This window comes from Penicillium waksmanii (assembly GCF_028829765.1).
Source record: "Penicillium waksmanii strain IBT 27052 chromosome Unknown utg000008l:1.0-5622682.0:1.0-5626561.0, whole genome shotgun sequence".
Lineage (NCBI taxonomy): Eukaryota > Fungi > Ascomycota > Eurotiomycetes > Eurotiales > Aspergillaceae > Penicillium > Penicillium waksmanii.
Window position 1 is genome coordinate 839,297 of NW_026643254.1, and position 22,876 is coordinate 862,172.

The 22,876-nt window shown below is 49.3% G+C and overlaps 9 protein-coding genes across 9 annotated transcripts; 3 read left to right on the forward strand and 6 right to left on the reverse strand.

The window, feature by feature from the left end:
* Positions 1-433: 433 nt before the first annotated feature.
* On the reverse strand, positions 434-2,208 carry N7481_008668 (uncharacterized protein; the record flags this gene model as incomplete). The annotated part of the gene is made up of 8 exons (XM_057267887.1): positions 434-593; positions 649-836; positions 897-1,158; positions 1,221-1,577; positions 1,638-1,717; positions 1,776-1,828; positions 1,884-2,021; positions 2,076-2,208. 8 exons carry the CDS (start codon positions 2,206-2,208, stop codon positions 434-436), a joined length of 1,371 nt encoding a protein of 456 aa, XP_057118564.1.
* Positions 2,209-3,593: 1,385 nt separating this feature from the next.
* On the forward strand, positions 3,594-4,467 carry N7481_008669 (uncharacterized protein; the record flags this gene model as incomplete). Its single annotated transcript, XM_057267888.1, has 2 exons — positions 3,594-3,659; positions 3,721-4,467. The coding sequence occupies 2 exons, from the start codon at positions 3,594-3,596 to the stop codon at positions 4,465-4,467; spliced, it is 813 nt and encodes a 270-aa protein (XP_057118565.1).
* Positions 4,468-5,319: 852 nt separating this feature from the next.
* Positions 5,320-7,027, reverse strand: N7481_008670 (uncharacterized protein; the record flags this gene model as incomplete). Its single annotated transcript, XM_057267889.1, has 3 exons — positions 5,320-6,169; positions 6,230-6,359; positions 6,412-7,027. 3 exons carry the CDS (start codon positions 7,025-7,027, stop codon positions 5,320-5,322), a joined length of 1,596 nt encoding a protein of 531 aa, XP_057118566.1.
* An 880-nt stretch (positions 7,028-7,907) lies between these two features.
* On the reverse strand, positions 7,908-9,802 carry N7481_008671 (uncharacterized protein; the record flags this gene model as incomplete). The annotated part of the gene is made up of 5 exons (XM_057267890.1): positions 7,908-7,943; positions 8,025-9,104; positions 9,163-9,332; positions 9,383-9,517; positions 9,586-9,802. The coding sequence occupies 5 exons, from the start codon at positions 9,800-9,802 to the stop codon at positions 7,908-7,910; spliced, it is 1,638 nt and encodes a 545-aa protein (XP_057118567.1).
* Positions 9,803-10,711: 909 nt separating this feature from the next.
* Positions 10,712-14,006, reverse strand: N7481_008672 (uncharacterized protein; the record flags this gene model as incomplete). The annotated part of the gene is made up of 8 exons (XM_057267891.1): positions 10,712-11,390; positions 11,456-11,845; positions 11,914-12,041; positions 12,097-12,231; positions 12,285-12,714; positions 12,781-13,376; positions 13,442-13,589; positions 13,648-14,006. The coding sequence occupies 8 exons, from the start codon at positions 14,004-14,006 to the stop codon at positions 10,712-10,714; spliced, it is 2,865 nt and encodes a 954-aa protein (XP_057118568.1).
* Positions 14,007-14,218: 212 nt separating this feature from the next.
* On the reverse strand, positions 14,219-15,900 carry N7481_008673 (uncharacterized protein; the record flags this gene model as incomplete). The annotated part of the gene is made up of 10 exons (XM_057267892.1): positions 14,219-14,306; positions 14,360-14,463; positions 14,513-14,692; positions 14,750-14,789; positions 14,868-14,958; positions 15,013-15,172; positions 15,226-15,239; positions 15,291-15,355; positions 15,410-15,583; positions 15,650-15,900. 10 exons carry the CDS (start codon positions 15,898-15,900, stop codon positions 14,219-14,221), a joined length of 1,167 nt encoding a protein of 388 aa, XP_057118569.1.
* Positions 15,901-16,289: 389 nt separating this feature from the next.
* N7481_008674 (uncharacterized protein) lies at positions 16,290-17,468 on the forward strand (the record flags this gene model as incomplete). Its single annotated transcript, XM_057267893.1, has 2 exons — positions 16,290-16,498; positions 16,553-17,468. 2 exons carry the CDS (start codon positions 16,290-16,292, stop codon positions 17,466-17,468), a joined length of 1,125 nt encoding a protein of 374 aa, XP_057118570.1.
* Positions 17,469-19,050: 1,582 nt separating this feature from the next.
* On the forward strand, positions 19,051-20,497 carry N7481_008675 (uncharacterized protein; the record flags this gene model as incomplete). The annotated part of the gene is made up of 3 exons (XM_057267894.1): positions 19,051-19,341; positions 19,405-19,991; positions 20,098-20,497. 3 exons carry the CDS (start codon positions 19,051-19,053, stop codon positions 20,495-20,497), a joined length of 1,278 nt encoding a protein of 425 aa, XP_057118571.1.
* Positions 20,498-20,880: 383 nt separating this feature from the next.
* Positions 20,881-22,751, reverse strand: N7481_008676 (uncharacterized protein; the record flags this gene model as incomplete). Its single annotated transcript, XM_057267895.1, has 2 exons — positions 20,881-21,886; positions 22,138-22,751. The coding sequence occupies 2 exons, from the start codon at positions 22,749-22,751 to the stop codon at positions 20,881-20,883; spliced, it is 1,620 nt and encodes a 539-aa protein (XP_057118572.1).
* Between the last annotated feature and the right edge of the window lie 125 nt (positions 22,752-22,876).

The window sequence follows — 22,876 nt, forward strand, 5'->3', positions numbered from 1 at the left end:
AGCCGATTGGAGTGTAAGAAATGGAAAGTTCATGAAGCGATGCAATGTGGATATTCTCGCATTTCTCATCAGAGCGAATGGTTTTAAATTATGAGAGAAGGAGCCTAGTTCTAGAGCTCATACCATGGCCCGCTTACTTGATTTGGAACTGGCACACAGCCTGTGAAACAACTTGGAGCTCTAAGGCGTGTAGATCTAGTTTTAAATTTCTCGGTCAAGCTTTTCAAGAAGCTGGTTAGCTTCAATGCCAGATGAAAAATGAATAATTGAAAGTAGTTAATGTATGGGATCAAAAATTAGAAAGCTATATCGCGATTCGCTATATCACTGGCCATTCAAAATATCATTGTACCAATTAAGATCTATACGTAAAGACATCATTGCTATTAAGTTCAATAAACAAAAAAGAAAACCCAAACAAAGAGGCTTCAACTCATGCACAAGCTCCAAGCTCCCACATCTTCACTGATTTCACGATCATCCCGCGCTCTTCGGGGGTCCCCCATGAAGGTAGCCAGGAGCTCTGGGCGAGGTAGAATTCTTTCATAGCACTTTTGCTCGCATCAACCCAGGGTTTGCCATCCATTTGATCCCTATAATATCCAAACTCATTAGAAAGATCCAAAATAGCCGTCATGGGAAGCTCACGGGAAATAGTTGTTAGTCCCACCAACAGCCACATTGAGAATGAGATAAAACTCTTGATCAAATGGAGTATTCTTGCGACCAGTCTGGCTCCATGGGTCACTGGGGACAGTCTTGTTCACAGTACTGCCGGCAAAGTCACCATAGGTCCACATATTCTCGTTTTTGGTGAAATCAAAGTAGAGGATTTGCTAGAGTCAGAAGTCGAGTTAGCGTCTGTTTTGCGGAGGTGATTCAATAAAGAGCCATACCCTCAATCTACCGTCGAGCCAGGTAAACATATAGTCCTCAGTCCATTCCAGCCCGTAGGTGTGATAGCCTTCACTGTACTTGGTTCGCTGCGCACCCCAGTCAGAAGTACTTTTGAGGTAAGCATCGTTGAGGTAAGTGGTGCCCCAGTGAAGGGTTGAAGTAACAATATTGTTGCCAAGGGAATACGTCTCCGCATCATTGCCCCGTGCTTCAATGATGTCAATTTCACCACTTTTTCGGCCACTCGCCGTAGACAGAACCCTCTGGCATCATCCTACCTTCAGTCAGCTAATCGTCTCTTCGGAAGGTATGGTCGGCCTCACCAAATAGCCGGCCACAGCCAGTCTCCCTTTGCTAGTTTTGCAACAACCTCAACTCTTCCATATTTTATGCTCTTCTTTCCTTTGGTCGTGAGACGAGCAGAACGAACCGGGTTGAGGATCTGTCCGGAGGTATCATTGCTTCTAACCTCGCATGCACTCCAGTCCGCAAGGGTAGACACACGCTGCTCGGAGTATGTGCAAGTACCGTCGGCAGTCAAGTTCAAAACAGTGTTATTGAGAAGTTCCGCCTCAGTATAATGGGTGCTTTCGAGGGTCAGGGTTGGGACGATGTGAAGGCCTTCGGCGTCGACGTAGGAATTCTCCGAGTCGGTGGTGGTCCAGTCAAAGGAACCCGTTCTAAAGTCGGAAAGAGTTAGCAAATTTCATATTTTACACCTCGAATCCGTGGGTACTCACCCGAAGCCATTAAGCTGGACCTCGTGGTTCCAGACGGCGGTGTCCAAAGTTTTAAAGTCTTCATCTAAAATCATGCACCACTGCAAGCTCTTGGTCAGATGAAATATTTAAGGTTTGAATAGACTGATTAGCACGTACATCATGTCTGGGAACCTTCTCATACTCAGACCAACAAATATAGCCCGAAACACCTTTGCATGGAAGGTCAATTTTGTTCCAACGTGCCGAAGGCTGCAAATTACTTACAGAGGGCAATAGTACAGCAGGTGTAGAAAATAATGCTGTCCCAATTTGGTTTTCTTTTTCCATCCTCCAGCCAAGGCTTTTCGAATTCACCGGTCAGTCGCGAACTTCGGAAGCGCCTGCGAGGACGAGCCGGGGGTACTAATTTTTTGGTCAGTGAAACTAAAGGAAAGTATTAAATTTGAAGAGACCTACCGGGGTGGCCATTGTCAGCAGAGTCAGGTCTTCGCGACCGAATGGACCCAATTGGAGTCGCGAATTGTGGTGGTGTGGAAAACGGGTTGTGCAAGGCACGGATGTGCTCAGTGGTAGTCTCTGTAGTCTCCATTGTGGGGTTTCAAAGTATAGTTCAGTCCAGTGGGGAAGACAATAAACAAAAAATCGGACTTGATGTAGGAAACTTCAGAGACCCCAGGGGTGTTATGGTCCGAATGTTATATGGAACAGACCACTTTCCATGCCTGCCTGTGTTCGCGAAGACTCCTCGTAATATCAGGTTCTGGATTTGGCGATCGGCGATGCCTGAACCATGCTAATGCCTTTTTTGCCATCGAACATGGGAGCCGCCGGCCGAACAGTCTGAGCAGTGATAAGGGACTCGGGCGCGGTCTGGCCGCAATATTCGAAGCGAAGTGACGGGGAGAACTGCTAGTGCAAGAACCATTGCCGAAAAATACTAGCGATTACGAGTTAGCCACGGTGACAGGGGCTCAGGCCGCTAAGCTACTCGCGGGAGGGGAAGGAGGAGGGAACATCCTCGTAGCCGTTAACTAAGTGGGCCCTCTTCGTCTTGACTCCCCGCTGGTAGATCAGGCCGACGATCCCGCCCATTTTCTTTAATTTTCTCAGAAGTCGAGTATGAGGTCGAGCCCGATCGAGTCCGATCACCTTATCTGACCTTACACGATGCATTGAATCTAGATCGCTTACCACTCATGATTACCGGCGCAATTATCACCAAGATGAGAAAGCATTCTACGACGCAGTAGCTTGTCCCTGGTTGCTTCCGGCAAACCAACCGCCTGCAAACTCCTCGCTTTTTTGGCCTCCTGCGAGAGCTCTATCCATAGATGTTTTCAAGTTTCGTATGGTTATCTCGCCCCAATTTGGTGATGGAAACACGCTACATAAGAAACGGAAATTCCAGACGAGCCCACGGCGCTTCCCGTGACTGATACCGGCCTCGCCGAATGGAAAAGACAAATCAGCTCAGTTTCAGGAATCACTGACATGTTTTCAGTCCACTGCCATCATAATTGATGTCGTGGCTTGACAATGGCTGCAAATGACTCCCAATACGGCACCATCATACGTCCTTCTTCCCACGTTCACCATGTGGCTGAACGAACCATCAGTAGGCTCCAGCCTCTGACTTGATTTTTCCTCCTGGACACCTAGTTCTGGCTTTGTTGGTAGAAACTCTCGACAAAATTGAGTGTTTCCATCAAGCTTTTGTGAGCTTTCGCTCCCTACGTTGGTTGCAAGAGGGAACACAAGGCTCAAAGCTGGAAACTCTCTCGGCATTTTCCACCTCAAATCGTTCTCCAGTGCTTTATGGCTGAGCTGATAATACGGGAATGCCTTTTCTTTCGCATTTATGGGTATATAATGCATCATAAATCCCAGGAAGACTTGGCTTTTCCTTCTCTTTCATCATAGCCCTCAATCTTAACTAAACTAAGCCGGAACTTGAAACTCGACCTTTCCATCAAAATGTCAATTGCCGCTTTGCTCCTCGCTGGTCTTACCCTGGCTTCTGCAACCCCCACTAGTCTTAGCGTAAGTCCATTGCCCCTCCCGGCAGATACATCAAGTGGCTGATCCAATCCATGAACAATAGTCTCTCAGCGAGAGGTCTTCGATCTCTACCAATGGCGTCTGCGGAGCTTATAACGGCACCGCTAGCTGCGCTGGCAACAGCTTCGGGAGCTGCTGCTCTCAGTTCGGCTGGTGTGGCAGCGACACCGACCACTGCGGCAGCGGTTGTCAGTCAAACTACGGAAATTGTGGAGTCTCGACCACTCTAAGCTGGAAGAGCTTAGGCTGTTACTCAGACTCCACAAGCAATCGTGCACTCAATACCAGTGTCCTGGTGCCGGGTCACACCGTTGAGGCATGCCAGTCCGCCTGCGAAGACGCAGGATTCCTCTACGCGGGGCTGGAATACGGTACCCAGTGCTTCTGCGGTAACGCCATCATGAACAGTGCTAGTTCGATTGATTCCTCCCACTGCAATGTCCCTTGTGCCCAATCAGCTAGTGAGATCTGTGGCGGGTCCAACGCGATTAGCTTGTACGTTGTTGTGCCTATTTGGCAAAGCGTCGGATGCTACACTGATACAACCCTCAAGCGAACTCTTGCAAAATCCTACAATATCGCTGGTAATACCGTTGAGAAATGCCAGGCCGAATGTCAGTCAAATGGCTATCTCTACGCTGGTGTGGAGTATGGAACTCAGTGCTTCTGTGGTAACAGCATTGATAACGGTGCTACTATTACTTCTGCCTGTGGTACTGCTTGTCCCGGAGACAGTTCGGAGGTCTGTGGTGGCGCGAATGCGCTGAGCATGTATTATCTCTTCCGGTAATTTTAGGTCGAGATAGGATGGTCATGAAACGTGAAAATATCGTGAATTCAGGTTGTGATATAATCCGATGGCATGTCGAATATATTAAGATTTTGTATATTGGTGCGGTCGGTTTGCTGGATACGAGTAATATTGTACAAGATGGAAATATTGCCACTAAGGGTACGATTTTCCAGTTTTCAGAGGGAATTTGATTTTGGTAATTATACATTCATCACAACGTGTCATCATAAGGTATTCGTCATTCCGAGAAGTGAGAAGGAGCAATCTGAAAACAGTATTCAAACATTCTTACTTGGCGAGCAAGGCACCATTGGCAAGTTCTCTCCAATCAGGGGTACAGCTGAAGTGGATCGGTGTCCCAACGATGGACGGTCCGATCTCAACACCAATTGGTCGAATTTCGATTGTGCTACAAAAGTTGCGAGAATGTGCTGCGGGATTCTCCACCTCCCGCATTTTGTGAAGCTTTACACGCTGCCGAGACATCGAATGATTGGGGGATGCGAAGCCGGACTGGCAGCAATCAATAATTTCCAAAGGCATCAATTTGATTCTCATCTTGTAGCTGGTGTCTGACTTGGTGTCAGCCGACATACTTGCCATTCTTGGCGGGAAATCGAAGTTCATTATTCCTTGGAACACCAAGTTTCCCATTGCCGACATCGCCACCAATGCTAACTCTACTTGGTGATCTTGTAACTACGGCCTCTGAAATGTGGAGCTACATTGTCATACTATGAACGTATGGTACATTGCACAGCCTCAGTTCAAAGTGGTGTTATTTGTGCGATGATCCCGAAATGAACTGAACCATACACTCTACCGGCATACTCTATCCGCTTTATATACTTAGACCGACTTTGGCTGGCCATTGGCAACCTGTTCAGTTATGTTGTAGTTGCCAAAGCATGCTTCCTGGTACATCGCCTCCTTAGTCAATTCGGGAACAGAGTCAACGAAAGCTTTGAGAGGGCAGAATCCGTTCACAGAGCCCTCACAGGCCTTCATTCCTTTGGTGGAGACGGGGGCATTATTCAGCACGAAACGAATGTAGTCAGTGGTATCGGCATGCGCAGAGAGATCGGGGTTCCTGTACTTCATTTCCTGCAGGTTGTTGAACTTGGCATCTTTTGGACATGTCCAGATCTCCGAGAACAAACGCGCGCCAAAGGGAACGACCTGTTGGAGGACGAAGTTGCGGGGGACGGCATGCGGCACGGAATCGGGCATGCCGTGAGGCCCGTACTTAAAATAGTCCATGCCAAGAGCCGTGAGGGTCGAAATGATGATGTCGTCGTGCGACATGTCCATATACAAGGGCTGGTGCAGGGGAAATTCCTTGGTGTTATCATCGTAGGTGTAGTTGATGCTGCTGTTGCTGCTATAGATCAAGCGAGATTGCAAGCGGGCGGCCAGCTCCTGCACGTATCCGATACCTTGGGCTCGACCACTCGGAGCACCAAAGCCAAAATTGCCATAGAAGCTCATGTCGAGAGAATATTCAAAGTCCATCCACTCCTGCTGAGTAAAAATGGCGCAGAATGAGGAGCGGCCCAGGGTGGCGTACTCATAGGGACACATGTTCAGCATGGCATAGACATCGTTGGCAGTGAGATTGAAGTCGCTGGGAAAGTGCTCCTGCAACCGTTTCAAGGCATTTTTGGTGAATGCTGGAACGAACTTCTCTGCTGAGTAGTCTCTGTGAACTTGTCAGTCTCGGATGGTTCGGATTTCGGGGGATAGGAAAGGAAAAACTCACCCAGATGAAGATCCATTGGTGCAGGTGGAAGTGGACGACAGGGTGTTGTTAAAGTTGTCCTCCTCGGGGATGCTGACCAGGTCGTACGAGGCATAGCTGCTGTTTGCGCCGGTGTTGCCGAAGAACCCACCTAAGTTTGGTCAGTTTTCCAATCTGCTTATGATGAGCAACGGGGTACATACTCAGCCACCAGCGAGCGCTTTCCAAAATCCGCGGGTATGAAGTGGTTCGGAAGATGGGCTTGGGACGCTGTGTACCATTGGGAAAGGTGTTCATGGAGGGGTCGTAGATCGCATCTCCTTTGCCTGCATGATACAACAAGCGGCCATATTCACTCCAAAACAGAGCGCCGGCGGTGGCTTCAGTGGCGGCGCCACTGGGGAGGAGAAGGTTCTCGCCGAGGATATACTCCCACTCGTTGAGGAAGGACAGCGGACCGGCGCCGACCTTCTTCTCGGGATTCTTCTTGGAGTAATTGCCGACTTTGTAGGCAAAATCATCCATGCCACCACCGTCAGTGGGCCAGCTGGTGGGATATCGTTGGGCGTGGCGGTGAAGGACATGGACCTGAGAGAGCTCGCATTCCACGGGGAACCCCTTGTCGACGCCGAAGTGATGAGCATCATCGTAAGGGCTCAAATGGCCCCAACTCTTTTTGATCTCGAAACCGGAGGGATAAGAGGTTCCGGTGGGTCCGGGGGCGGCCGAGATTAAGCTTGAACTTGGTGAACTTGGCATGGCAGCGACACCGTTACCACCCGCCAGAGCGAGCAGGGCGATTGCAGGAAAGGTGGCCATTCTGGTGAATTCAAGTTTTGAAACAAATCAGTGGGCTCGACTGCCTTGGGCGATTGCATTGGGCTCATGTTTGGATATATAGGCCAGGGGGAGAGGGGGGGGGGATCGACCGATGTATTTCCCAAATCGGATGGGTGTAGGCTCTGTTCTCCGCATGTTGTGCACATTGCAACGCTGAATGAAGATAACAAAGTATGATTGGAAAGGAGCCCCGTGCGACCGACGATCCGGGGCATTTATCTCCTGGTAGGGCGATACCACGTCATGGTGGGGAGAAATGAAGTTGAGGTTGAGGTTGAAGTTGAAGTTGGCCCTGGTTCGGTCACGCGACTACTTTCCTTGGGGGGGAAGGTGCATCCACCACTGGCACTGGCAATTGTGAGCACTCAGAGGTAAACCTTGGAAGTTCAACCTTGAAAGTTGTTACTAGTAACAAGTTGTTAGTAGTAGTACTCCAGCGCTAGCATACTACTTCTATATATATATCCAACCTTGGAAGATGAGTGACCTCGGGACCAGACAAGGTTGACCTTGTAAGCATTGGAAGATTAATACTAGTAATACTAATAGTACTACTATTACTACCTAGTAGGTACTGGATATAAGCTTGAACTACTAACTACTACTTAGCTACTGGTTAATATTGACTGCCTAGTACTAGTAGTGGAGTACTTCCAAGGTTGTCTAGGCACTCAGGCTAACATTGATATATTCAACTTTGGAACTTTGGGACTTGTAGAACAATGAAGTATCTTATGCTCATTTTAGTACTAGTATAGTAATGAGAACTGTGATCCAAACAGGAAAGACATTGTTCCACGTTTCTTAGACATATTCAAGCGCCAATTCCAAGTTTCACACTCGATGGCAACCACTGTGACTATTTCGACTCCCGGCGTTCCATATAACGGCGCCACTAAAGTATTCGTGTCAGCAATGTTCTTCAATTATCTGCAAAGCAAACAGAAGAATATATTTATCATCCATCAAGACTTACCGCAGGATTGAAAAAGTACACCGGGATACCCAGTAGGAAAACACCCGCACAGACACCAGCTAGAATGCCCATCGCAGCAGGATAACTATACTTCTCTATCATTGGATTCAGCCCATAGCTGATCCCAAAAGAGATGATGTTCTTCGTTCCGACCACAGCAACAAGTGCTGGACCGGGATTCTTCTCCCAGGCCTCTGCTGCGAAGGATGTCGAGAGAATGAGCACCGAGACAAACGCTACCTGAAGCAGCGTCCATCCCATATATGGCCCAGCCCATGTCGACCCCTCTGTTGTAAAACCATAAAGTAGGAGTGAAACCACGGTAAGAATACCTGGGAAAATGAGCAGAATCAATCGATGTTCCGGGGTGTGAACACCGCCAGATTTCTTCGCCATGCGCAAGATAAACCAGTCACCGAAGACACCAGCGTATAACATCCCGCCAAATCCACCAAATATTCCCCCCAGGTTTATCAGACCGACATTCTGAGCAGGCCAGCCGTAGGCCTGGAGAACTGCGTCGTAGGTGAGGGACATTCCAATCGAAGACCCGAGCACAACCGAAGACAAAAGCGTGGCATACAAAATCCCAGGTGAGCTGAAAGCCTCGAACATATGAAACCAAGATGTCAGAACCAGACGGATAGGATGATCCGACGGCTTGCCGCAAGGTTTCAGCATCTCGCGATATGTCTTCTTCGCCCTCGTTTCGTCGGGGATCCCCTCATCACCATCTTGCTGCGCCTGCATATAAGCCTGCGCCTGCATATAAGCCTGCGCCTGCTCGCCGGAAAGTACTTGAGTATGACCGAAATGATCCGTCACAACGACGTGACCATTGAACATCTGTGCACGACGCTCATACTTTGTTTCGAAGCAGGTGAAGATGACTATGAACAGACCAACACCCACGGCGATCACATAGACCCAGTAGAACCAGCGCCATCCTAGCGCAGCTGCTTCGTAGGAGCTGGCTAAATTCAGAGCGCTGGTCACCACGTTCTGGGTTGCCCAATAGACGCCGTAGATGAGACCGCGTTGGTGGACGAAGGTAACCTCGGAGAGCATCAATGGAAGCAGCTAAGGTGGACTGTTAGTTAATGCAATATTGCACAGTCGCAGGGGATGGTGAACAAACTGATTCAGTCGCGCCGGTTGCCAATCCTTGAAGGATACGAAGTCCAAGATGTTGTTCAAATGTTTGGGACACAGCGCATCCCACCGTAGCAACTAGAAGCACGACGATAGAGATAATGGCAGCCGGTCGACGACCGTAGACAAGGCCAAGTGGGAGGATCAAGTAATTACCTAGGGCAATCAGTAATTGACAACGGAACTCCATGTAGTATACCACTCACCCACACCGACAAATAGTGACGGAAAGGTTCCTAGCCAAACTACCTCCGTCGATGTGTGACCTTGAGGTATGTACATCTCGAAGAAAACACCCAAGATAGCTCCCAGACCACCAACAACGGAGAGAGACATGATAGCTAGAAAGAACAGTTAGTATAGGAACCAGAGAAATTCAGGATGCGTACAGAAAGAAAAGAGAACTCACAAAACCAACAGCAGCTGACAATCACACCCATCTTCTCCCACTTGGTGAAATTCAACGGATCATTGGGATCAGCACTAGGAACGGGCAACCGCAGAATATCCCCAGACGCATCGACAAGAAGGCCACCATCTTTGACTCCAATCTCCTTTACATCTTTAGTCGAGGCCTCGACATCCTCGACAAATTCAATGTTGACTTTCTGGTCGATGTGCGCCATGGGTAAATCCAGGAAGGCTAACCACCCAAATATAAATGCGTAGGTGGACCTGATGAGTTGTTTCTCGCAGCGGCTCCAAAGAAAAAAAAAGAAGAAGAGCCAGAGTGATGCGACGAACAGCGCTAATAATACTTCTCGCTCCTAGGAGGGTGCCAGCCACGCGCCTGTGCGGGGGGTATGGAGTTGAGTTGAGTTGTGACGGGGCGGGACTCGGAGCGATGGACAGCCATCATCATTGCCGAAGTGTACGGACGAATAAAGGCATCCCAAGGTCAGCGATAGTAGATGTTTCCATAGTCAAGACGAAGGATTTTCCCTATCCTGTCAGTTGACCCCATGCGGAGGAAGAGTGGAGTGAGTGGAGATCTCCGTCCACTTGCCGATGTAATGCCGAGTGGAGGTGGAGGGTGCGATTGAGGGGAAGGGGAGGTTAACAACAAATGAAAAAAAAAGAGAAAGGAGGGAAAAAAAAGAAGGATGATGCCCTGGTCTGGACCCTTCGATCTGAAAAAAAAAAGCAAAAAGGAAGCCGAGGTACGCACAACACTGCGTCTCTTAAAAGCGTGGTGACTCTTCCCCCCCCCGAATGTTGTCCAGACCAATTCCTCTAGACTAATCAGGGGCTACGTAACTAGATATACTCCTTTACTTTTCTTAATCTTTATTTCTCTAATATTTGGTTGGTGCGAGATGCCTTTCAGAGAGGGTGTAGCACCCACCTGTACATAACACCCCTGCAGGTTACAATTGAATTTGAACTCATCAATAGTAATATTTGGGAACAATATACTCTTATCCATGATAAAATGCTTCTCATTGTCGTAATCGTAGTCTCCTTGGGTATCATCTAGGTTTACTTCACAAAATCGCGCACATCCCTCTATCAAGTTCACGAACCACCTCACACAATCAAGGGAGATTCCCCAAATCCTCAATAAGCGCGCAAAGGTTCTGAATCATCGGTGGGAGGATGTCATCAGGAAGAGGCAGCGGACAATTACCCTCAAACACCTGCCTTGCAACCGCCATTACCGATCGCGGTTTATTCAACTCGCAAAAGACCTTAACATCAGCATCATTCGCACCTCGTGGATGAAACATCGTGAGCCCAGGTCTACCAACCCCTCTCGCCAAAAACCCCTTGATCAACTGACTCTCCTCCCCATTCCCGTCCCCATCCCCATCCAACGCAATTGCTGGCGCAACCTGCTGACCTCCCTCGCTAACCGGCGTCCCAATTTCCAACCGCCGACTCTCGCCACATTGCAACACCCCATACACCCACAAGACCAGTGCAGCGTGATATATCGAAAGCGAGTCGAATCCACGAAACTGGTACGCGGTAACATTGCGCGCGGCACGGAGAACTTGACCCGCGTGCCATATTGCGGTGCGGGCTTCTTTTGTCTGGCTCCAGTCTCGTAGAGCTGGGTAGGCGCGTCGGGCATCGGTTTCGCCTAGCTTGCCGACGAATCGTTGGATGCCGTCGACGTCGATATGGAGGTACATCATGACAAATTCGTTGAGGATGGTTGTTACAGCTGGTGGGTTCGGAGTGTCGTTTTGGATTGTGTGAAGGGTTGTATATCTAGAGAGAGGAGGAATAGTTAGCCGGCGATGACGGGTAGTGGATAGTAGTGAGAAAGGACGGACAAGTCTTCCTGCCGGCTTTGTAGCCAGAGACGCGTTGTTGCCTTCGAGCCGGATTGAGAGCCTTGCGAGAGTAGCATCTGCTGACGGAATTCCCAGGTTTGAATAGCAAAACCATGTAGAAGAGCCGTTCTGGCAACGTCGGCATCGAGTTCGGGTGGAATTTGACCGATGAGGGACGGGTCTGAGAGTAGTTCGCGCAGATTTAGTTCCGAAATCGTCATTATTCTGTATCGACTGGTCCATATTTCCCTCCAGGCGAACGCAGTCGGGGCGAGCCATAATTCTCGTGCGGCGGGGAATGGGAGAGTGAGTTCGGCGTAGGATATGAGGGCCGGTCGGTTCATTGCTGTTGCTACCTCTACATCGTGGCCGAAGAGGTGATAGACGAGGCTGGTTGTTGAAGAGGTCGGTCAGTAAAGGAGGATCAAATTTAAGCCCTATGCTGATGTGAGGCTCACCGTTTGAGAGATTCCTGTCGCACCCAACTATGCCAGGCGCGTTGTAGTGCTACATCGTCGTCGCCGAGAGAGAATGGTGTGATGGTGGAATAAGTCGAGTGATCGAATGTACACGCTCGTCGAAGGGCCTAGATAGGTCAGCAAAAACGAGCGCAAATATCATTTGGGCAGAGAAAAGCCCACGGTGCAAAGTGGCTGGAGGTAACTCTCCGCAATTTGCATTTTGCGAGTATAGCCACAGAATATCCCAATATCGATCCATAACATCGAAGCCTGAAGGTATTGTAGATCTCGCAGGACACTATTATCGTCTTCGACCTATGGGAGTCATTAGTTCCAATGTCCGGTGAGGGAATATTGGGGGGGCTCACAAGCTCAGCTAGACCAACTCTGCTAATTTCCTGGAGAATAATTCCCGTCTTGCTGATCGAGGGCAGCCCACAGCAAACACAACCCGCAGCGACTAGCGCTGTCAGAAGCTCCGGCCGTAATTGTTGGTATTGTGAATCATAGAACGTATAAGGATGAATCCATGCATCTGTCTCGGTACGCTTTCCAATGCCAACTTTGATCAGGGTATCGAGATATTCCGCCGAGGGAAACGCCGCCACAGATACTCGCGATCCACCGATGCGAATGACCAACTTGAAAATGTCATCGCGTGCCAAAAGAGATAGATTCCCCGGGATCTTGAGAGTTTCCAAACGATCTTGGTGCTTGGAAGGAATGCTGTCGCTGTCTCGGAGGGGTATTCTCGTTTCTTCACTGAACGCGTGCTGGTTCTTTTCTGGGACCCATAACCTAGAGGGAATATTAAGGCTCCATTCATCGTATTTGGTGGGCTAGGAAAGCAAGAAGTAGACGCACCAGAGTGACCGTTGAAACGCGGCTGCACGTAGACGCGCCGAGTCCTGATCATCGAGCAGAGACTGCTGCGAGTCCTCAAAACCAACAAAAGGAACCGTGGTATCCAAAATGCGGTCCAAATCGGGGATGAAGTCGGTACCGAATATATCATATTCCGCCAGTGTGAAGTCGGTATCCTGCATGAAGTCAAACGCCCTCGGCTGTTGGGTCTCTTGGAAAGAGTCCTCCGCCCCAATACTGGGTAACATGACCTGTTCAAAGAACGCTGGAAAATTGTTGAGACCAGAATATGAATGCATTTCGTGCTGCGGGATAAATGTATCGAGTGCTAGATCTGTCTGCGATGTCATGCTCGTATCATAAATATCACCACTACCGGAGTAGGAGACAGATGCGGGTGGCACGCTGAAATCTGAAGGGCCGGAATCCGGTGTTGCGGTGAACTGTGGGAGAGTAGATGGATCCATTTGACCTTGTCCGCTGGTCTGTGGAGAATAAGACATGCTAGTGGAAATTGGGTAGGAAATGCGCTCGCTGTGTCGACGCGCGCCTCTGGGTGCGCGCGCCACGCATTCGATCTGTTTTGTCTGACACCGCTGGGAGAGGTTAGTTGTGAGATATACCGAGATGTTGCAAAATAATTTCAAGTTCGAAGTCATACCTTGCAAGGTCTCTCATTATCGCAACTCAACTTTGCGTTTGCACAAGCCTCGCAAGCATGAATAGCTCGCTCCTTCGCCCGCCGTTGCGATGTTTTGCCTTCAGTAAGGTCTCGCTCGTGGACCGCCTGATGTCGCTGCAAAACATCTCTAGTCGCCATTAGCCCTCGCATTCAAATCATTAATTAAACAGTAACGAAATCCCTACCGTCGGTTGAAACCCCGCTGGCATGTCGGACACTGATATACACGCTCGTTGCGATCTCGACCCACTTCAGCAGCTAGTACCTCACGAATACCGAGTTGAGTACTCACGAGAATCCAAGTGTCGCGCAAGATGGTCAGGCCGTTCATACGCCTTGTCGCAATGAGGACACCGATGATGCGCAACGTTGCGAGATGAACGACGAGGTGTCTCAGGGCTGTCCGCCATGACGCGATTGCACAGATTGTCCACCTGGCAAGTTCAGAAAGCTGGGGAAAGCTGGGGAAAGCGTTGGATTTATGGCTATCGGGAGGCAAGGTTTTTGCGGGCCACGTTGCGACGAGCCACTCAGCGGAGCGCATTTACGGAGTACAAGCCGAAGTTATCCCACGGTGGGTCGGCTTCCTAAGGTTGACTTGATTTGCGGGGTTGATTCCAAGCGATAGATCCACTGCATTCGCTGCATTTCCGAGGGTATTAAATTCAGGCTAGAATAATGCACAGAAGTTTAATTTTGGGGTAAATCCACAAGGATGAGATTCACGGCACTTCTAATGGGCTAGCTATCTCTATCTTATGCGGCGGTAGATACCTCCTGCTGCTGCTTCCACAGCTTCGCCCCGCGGTACATACAATTATAATCCATAAACTCATCAGGCTTCCTAGAGAGGGGTTAGAGTTGTACCAATGGAAATCGGGACTTCCAGACACATACATGGTCACTTTCTTGGTGTCGTCAGTGGCAGTAGCAGGCTTGGCCGCCTGTCGACTGTATGCTTGAATGAGACTGACTCGTGAATAACGTGCCTGGACAATTTCCTAGGAAGTGTAAGCGGCCTACCAAGTTTGGTAGATAGAGGATTCATACTTCGAAGATCTTAGAAATACTTTCAGAGGATGGGGAATTGGTAATGTTTTCAAAGAACGAGCCCAGTGCCTCTGCGTCCTCAATCGCCTGACTGGCGCCCTGCCCCTGAGTGGGCAACATTGCATGGGCAGCATCACCAATAAGAATCAAACGGCCATTATGCCATTTATCGAGAGGATCCTAAAGGAAGTTAACGAAATACAATAGCCGGCGATGGGAATTGCTCGGGGGACTTACCAAGTCACGAAGCTGCCACAGTCCAAGATCTTGAGAATGCCTGTTTCGGATTAGCACTTAATACCATGGAGTTTAAAGAATATTCGATTGCATATACTTGAAAATGCTTGTTACCCACGACGGGTACTCAGAAAATGTCGCAAGCATCTTTGACAAGTCGCCCTCGGCAACCCAAGATTGCTTTGCATTTGGATCCTCATTCATTTGTTCTGCAGAGATCAGTACTCAATCCGGGCCCTTTGCTGATTGAAATCTGTGCTCACCATCTGGGACCAAAGCCACAATTCCATAGACCTCTCCCTGCCTACCTGGACCCATGACAAGACGACAGTTCTGGGCAACCATCATGGAGGTGAAAGGATCGCGAGGGTTGATCTTGGAGCAAAACTCAGGCGCTTCTTTTTCCAGGACCTCGCTGGGGATCTTGGAGAAGTTAGTCCATGGAATCAAATCAAAAAAAAAGATGAATGTCACACCATAAGACGATATGCTATTGGTCAGTCAGCAAGGTGATCTTCAAGCTCATGTCCTCTCAACGTACCGGAATGACCTGTTGGTAGAGCCGACGGCTCAGTATCAAGGACATACTTTCGCATTGCGCTATGTCTGCATCTGTTTTTAATACAGGACTTTCTGCCGCATCTTTGTGAATTGACATACATTCCATCTGCTCCAACAATCAAGTCACCGGTAACAACTTCACCACTTTCTAGAGTGACTGTTCCTTTCAACGTATCGCAGTCAACTACTTTGGAAGCAGTACGAACGACTACCGGGTCTCCTTCGCGATCGGGAGACGTTGCTGCTTTTTTCAGAGTATCGTGAAGATCTCGCCTGTGAAAACAAAGTCGATCGCCTCCATACTCCCTTTTCGATAACAAGGGCACCGTATTCACCAACCGGCCGTCGGTGTTGTAAATACGAAATCCCTCATCTACGATCGCTCGGGCATCGCCATGCAACTCGCTTTTCAACCCCCAAACACTCTCAGCAATTCGTGACGCATTGGGCTGGAGAGAAATCAGTGCTCCAATCTCTTTGTTCAATCTTGACTGCTCCAGAACTGTGATGATTCTGTCCGGTCCGCGCAGAGCAATCGCCGCAGTGAAACCAGCGATACCGCCACCGACAATAACAATACGAAACGGCATGTTGATGACCTTTGAAATACAACTCGCTCAATTGAAGCCCAACCTACGCATTTGATTCCTTTTTAGACAGCATAGACCTTGTCCACATGATGCTGTCCAAAATCCCCGTTCTCCACCCCCACTCCCCCACTTACCGAACACCGGGGCACAGAAATCCTCCAACAACCGAAGACGAATCGAGGCCAGCATCAGCGATAGAGTGATTTGCCGTGGCAAACTCCGGTGGGCCATCGTCTTTGTGGTCAGCTGTTTTGTGTTTTCGAAGCAAGTGTTGCTTATAAATGACGCGAAGAAGCTTTTGCGTTTTGGTCTATTCCATGGCTACCATCTAAGATACATTGGAAGAAAGTTGCAAGACGAAGCAAAATCGAAAGTAATTTGCTCCTAAGATGTCTTCAACCGCTACTATCACTCAGGCGGCCTCGGCCAATCCCAACTTGCATGGCAATGGTCGCATGCGCGTCGATGGCACGGATCAACACTACGGTGACTTCCGTGACGATCTTACTCGCGATGGCTTTGCTATCGTCAAGGGTGCCATTCCACGCGAGAAGGCCGTGAAGTACTCTGAGGAGATGTACTCATGGTTGGAGAACTTGTAAGTCCTGGATATATCGGCGGTTCATAATCTCGGATACTAATAATAAGACAGCAATCTGGGCTTCGACCGCAATGACCTCTCCACTGTGCACAAGGACAAGCTTCCGCTCATTAACGAGAAGGGAATGTGCCTTCACTACGGCCTTCCCCACGAAGACTTTGTGTGGGGAATTCGCAGTGAGCCTGGTGTGGTTAGTGCTTTTGAGAAAATTTACGACGATGAAGACCTGATTGTCTCCTTTGACGCGATCAATTTCCAATTCCCTAAGTATGACATCCCAAGTATCTCTCTTTATGAGAGCCAATTAACTGACACAGAGTGTTATAAAAGCCGCACCGATATTGCCCCCAACAAGCCTTGGCCTCACCAAGACCAGAACCCCGAGAACCACGGTTTCCGTTGCATGCAAGGTCTTGTCAACCTTCTCCCGAATGGGCCTGATGATGGAGGTCTCATCGTTTGTCGTGGTGGTCACCTTCTCTCCGAGGAATTCCACCGCGACATGGCTGACGAAGAGCGAATTCCTGCCTGGACCCCTGAATGGTACGGCTTCACCGAGCGCGGCATGAAGTGGCTTGAGGATCGCGGATGCACATGGGAGAAGATCTCCGCCGAGCCAGGCGATCTTCTTCTGTGGGACTCACGTACTCCTCATTATAATCTCAGTCCCAAAAACAGCCAGCCTCGCTTTGCCATCTACACATGTTTCATGCCGGTGGCGGACGCTACACAGGATGACCTTCTGCGGAAGAAAGATGCCTTTGACCGTCGTGTTGGCACGACACACTGGCCAAATGCCAAGCACACTGGCTCAAATGTGGCTCAGCGTGATGGCAAGGACGATCCTCATAACCGAGACCGCCCGGTTAATGATCCAGTTCTGAGCGAACGTGCGTTCAAGCTCACAGGTATCCCCTACATCAAGGGCCTATCGGCAGATATCAAGCAGACTACAGTGGCTACATAGTGGCCAGCTAATGCTGGTTTGCGTTTGTTTGAACTCTGATTTTGTACATAAGACTGCAAAATAAATGATTCGATCCTTGATTATGGGTCCAGTTTTGAAAACCGAAATATTTAGCCCACCTTCAGACCTTCCATTATCAAGAACTGTCTCACCGCGGCCATGCTCTGGGCTCACGGGAAGTTGTCTGAAATATGGAAGAAAGAAAGAATCCAGGCGCGTGAAAATTTGATATCCGAGAGAGTCTCGGACAATTGGGAATAGGTGACCCTATTCTTGACCCAAATGAAACATTTTTCTTTCATTAATTGATCACCCATTGCAACTTCAAGCAGTCATCATTTATCAATAGACAGGTAGACAGGCGTAGAATGAAAGCTATTTTATGACTCAGGTAGGTTTGTTTGACTTCTTTGTTGTGAATATGATATAAAAGTGAGTAGTAGTTCATGCCCTTCATGTTCAACGCCCGGGCGAGAAAACGCAACTCTGTGTGCAACGCTAAATATAATTTCAAACACTCGCGATCGATGGGTATCCGGACAAAATGAGGAGGAGAAACGGCTTTTGGAGTCAGAATGGTTCGAAGTCCTCCTCCGCCTACGCGTCAGTGAACCTAAAGCCTTTGACAGATTTATTGAAGATTGCCGCCAGGGTCTTCAATTTGGAAAGCGCTAGCTTGATGTAAATACTACCTGTCGACGGACATGAACGTGGAGCTACCTTAAAATTGGAATAAACCATCATTTCTTTTCCTATACCTAGTACCTATAGACTGTTGTCGCATCTAGATATTGCATCACCACCTTAGAATCACAAGCAGAGCATAAATCCCAATGAACATAGCGAGTGCAAAAGAAATCACATGTGAAGTGGATCACCGGACCAACGAGAGCACACGCAAATAATCGCAACTTGTCGGCGCCGATCATCGACTTCATTCAATTGATAATTGCAGATCTCCCCGCCTGCCCGCATTCTTCTCCCGAGCTTCGATCCGTAACTTCAGTCGTACGATGCCGGGATTGAAGAATTCCGACCGATTCACCGAATAGTGTCAGCCTTGTGCGGGCATAAGTTCCAGATTCCAGGGATTTTCTGTCGTCATCCGTGTACAATTTAGGCTTTTGTAGATGCTACGCCCAAATAGGCTGGCTAGACCTCGGCTGTACATTGCTGGGAACGCTCACGCCACCTTTTATTCTTACAACGTGGCACTTCCGAAAGGCGCTGTTGAATGGAATATACCCAAAAACGAGAGGAACACCCTTTTTAGGTTGATGATCAGCAACCAGACAGTTATTATCCTGGCACTTTGGTGCAATTTGCCCTCGCTACCCCGCCTCCAGAGACAGCCTCCTCGGTCCGCACATCATTTTAGATGACTATTTACGGTTTCACGACTGGTTATTGTGCCGATGATAGTTAGGATGGTCCAGGAAGGCGGCACCGGTATTCACCAAGTCATAAATCAAAGATCAAGTAAATATTCATATAAAATGCCAGTGTTACTACCACAGAACTATCCGTTTCTCGAATCAAGAGCGAGTGTTTCATAATCTAAAACCTCCGAACCACCGCGAGAATGGCTTCTGGCATGTCACAAATCATGCGGAGCCCTACGCTCAGCAAACTATTTGAGCTCTCCACTAAGGAACGATTACTCTATGGTGCACTGGGTGTAATCGCCTATTTATTCCTAGCCTCATCACTACGATTCCAACGTCGTTCGGCCCTCCAAAACAAATACCCTTACAAGACCCGCGAGTCAATGTCCAGAATGACGCATCACGATGCATGGGCAATCCAAAAGACAATCCTGCAGATGGAGTTTCCATTCATCGTCCTCAAATCACTGCAATTCGCCCTCTTTCGTGTAGGAAACCACAATTAAACCCATCTCACCAACCAACATGTAACCGAACTAACAAAGCAATAGACCTACGGAATTCCGAGCATATCAAGCCTCCTTCTAAAAACCTCCCAGTTCTCGGACTCGGCAACCTCGTTCAAGCGATACGCCGACACAGGCGCCCTAATCGGCGAATTCATGGCCTTCGACCCGCACTCTGAACGGGCGCAAACATCGATTGCCAGAACAAAGTTTCTACATAAGGGATACAGAGCCAGCGGCAAAATCCTGGACGATGACATGTTATACACGCTCAGTCTGTTCGCGACAGAACCGATTCGATTCGCATCACTATATGAGTGGCGGGAAATGAGCGAAATGGAACGCGCAGCCGTGGGGACGTACTGGAAGAGTCTTGGTGATGCGTTGGATATCAGTTATGAAAAGCTTCCATCTGGAAAGTCTGGCTTCCAGGATGGCATTCACTGGCTTGAGGAGATCAGTGTTTGGAGTCATGAGTATGAGGTGCGACACATGAAGCCTCATGAGCGGAATAGGGAGATTGCGGATAAGACGATTGATGTGTTGGTCTATAATCTGCCGGGATTTATGAAACCGCTTGGTGTTTACTTTGTTTCGTTCTTGATGGATGAGCGGTTGCGAAATGCCATGATGTATGGACTCCCTTCCTCACCAAAGATACTCTCCGCTTGCTGGAGCTCGGAGGGTATTGACGGATATAACAACTTTTAGTATTGATTTATTGACAAATATCTACAGGATGACACCACCGCCAGCATTCTTCAGCGCACTCTTCGCATCGGCATTCCAGATTCGCAAGCTATCGCTTCGATATGTGGCCCTTCCACGACCAAGTTTCCTTCGCTTGGATGTTTTTACGGAAGAACCGAATAAGCACGGCCGAAATTTTGTGCTTTTCTACGAAGGGGCACCATTTTACGTGCAGCCTACCATTTGGAACCGATGGGGTCCAGTGGCGTGGTTCAAGTGGGCTTTAGGACACCCATTGCCGGGAGATGATGGCGATAAATATTATCCTCAGGGGTACCGCACTGCTGATCTCGGTCCGAGGTATTTTGAGGGAAAAGGACAGAAGGAAGTGATTGGCATGCGAGAAGAGCTGCGGGCGCAACGCATGGGACAGAATCCATTCCCGTAATCCATAGGTGTTGAGTGCGTTGACGATTTGATGAAATTGAACCGTGGAATGAGCTTCAAATGAATGCATTGACGATCGTGGTATGCCTACCGTGGCTGAAAGCATAAAGGGCGTATATCACAATATTTAGTACATGACGAATTGCACATCGGGTATTTATCACAAAATCAAAAAGCGTGGTGGCCATGTATAACGAGATGCCCCAATTCTATCGCTCATCTCCAGAAAAAGTCAAGTCAAACACAAAGAAGGGAAGCCGGCCAGGGTATATATGGTTGAAACCGAAAGAAGGTATGTCTAGATACAACGCATGGAATGGAATCAAAGGAAGGGTATTTGGCAAAGTGGCACAAGTGAAAGGAAAGGAGCAAGAAATTAGTAGGCTAGTCCGTCCCACCAGGAGACGAAGGCAAAGGGAGTGTAGCAGGGTCGGGTTCGTAGAATGTATCAAAGGAGGTGTCGTTAGATGGGAAAGCAACCGAGAATTCGGTGGATGGGCTGAGTAGAGCACGTCCACTTGGGCCAATTTCTCCCAACTCTTCTGGCGCAAGAACACGGCCGCCCAATTCGATATCCTGGACATGAACACTATATTCAAGGGCTCTCTGGCCTTCTTTGATGAGTTCTTCGGTCCAGCCCAGACATCGTTTCAGACTGTGGTTCATTTTCTGGCTGTCGACTAGAAGTTCCTGGTGTTTGGCGAGGTCAAGCATGAATTTCTTTTCGTCGTGGGCGCGGTGCTTGGCATCGTGCTCTGCAAGAGAATCGGCGCTCATATCGTTTTCGTCTGCAGCAGAATCTTCGTCGCTCACGTCCGAGATGTCAGAGGACATTCCCATTTCACTGGCTTCTTCATCCATTTCACTGGTAGTTGACATTGCCACCCCCGAGAATGAGCGGGTCGATGGGGCCATTGAAAGACGTCCCGATCGACTGAGACGGCGAAACCTTCGAAGCTCGGCATTCTGCTTTCGCATCTCACGCTCGAGAGTCCGGTTGATAGCTAGAAGAGAAGAGTTGCTGATTTCCAAGTCCATGATCTTACGCTCCGTCCGCGCATTGAGCACCTCGCCACCACTTTCCGACTTTCCAGGACTCATCGGCCTTGACAAATGCGGATTGCTCGGGCTCATTGACATGGGTAGATGTGGTATTCCGGGACTCATGGGCATATGGGCGAGTGGATCGTTAGAGACGGAGGAACCATTGCTGAAGACCCGGGGCCGAAGGGTTGGAATTTGGTCGGACATCATCGGTGGAGTGTTCTCGGGGTTGAAAGTGCTTGACACGATGATCGGGCTGGCTTTCAGGCCATCGTATGTGCCTTGGCTCGAAGAGCCTATACTGGAAGACTTTCGGTGCCGCGGTAGTGAGAGAGAGAGGGGAGTTCTGTCGATCGGGATGATAATTTGGCGAAGGGGAAAGTCCATGCAAGACATTCTCTATTCCTTGATCTATATTGGGACTGAATGAGACTTGTTTTTCGGATAGAGGAGGGGACGTCGCGTCGGATGGTCGAGGAGATCGGAGACGTGGTGAGGGTGAGGCCATGGGCCTAGCAGGAGGTGCAGGGCGTGGAAGACTTCCTGGCCCCCCCTGAACGACGACCACTTGAGGATATAGGTAGAGATTCAACGGACGCGGTCTGTCGTTCTTGGTTGCCGTTCGCATATACGAAGCTCGCAACTGAAGGGGCCTTGGTAGGCTTCGGGCGGGAGGTATCGACCTCGGAGGAGGTTGTTGAGCCGGCGTCGGAGGCATGGAAGAATCGAGGAGAGATCCCTGCCATATCCGTGAATGAATTTGGGCGCGATAGCTGTTGTCCCTCCGCAGTTAGAGTCTTTGCTCTCAAGCTCCTTGACTGGTCCGGCTTCACCCCGCGAGCTGGGCTGCGTTCTGTTCGACGAGGGGCAGCCAGTCCCAACCCGACCGGCGGTTGGGTGTAAGGCTGTGGCGACGGGGCCGGGGAAGTACTTGTTGGAGAGGGAAAGGTAGCATCACGGCGAGTGGTTCGCGGACCTGATCGTGGGGTGATGTTGGCGCTGAGGAGGGATGGAGGAACGGCGGGGGAATCGTCTTTGGAAGGGGTAAAGGGTTGTTGGTCATTGGCGAGACGGCGCGCTGCAGGATAACCGGGGCCTGGACTGGCGAGTTTTGGCGTTAAAGGAGCGCGGTTGGTGCGGTGAAAAGCCGCGCTGAGCGTGGGGGTGAATGGTTTGGCGAGGGAGCCATGATTGTTTTGTTTATCGGTCATGATCGGGCATTGCGGGGGGGCATGGCGGAGGAGATGAAGACAAGGGGGAGAGAGAGTAGGTCAAGACAAGAGAATATGAAGTAGCCTGCTAGTCTGATAGAACAGAACAGTCCCAATTACAGTGG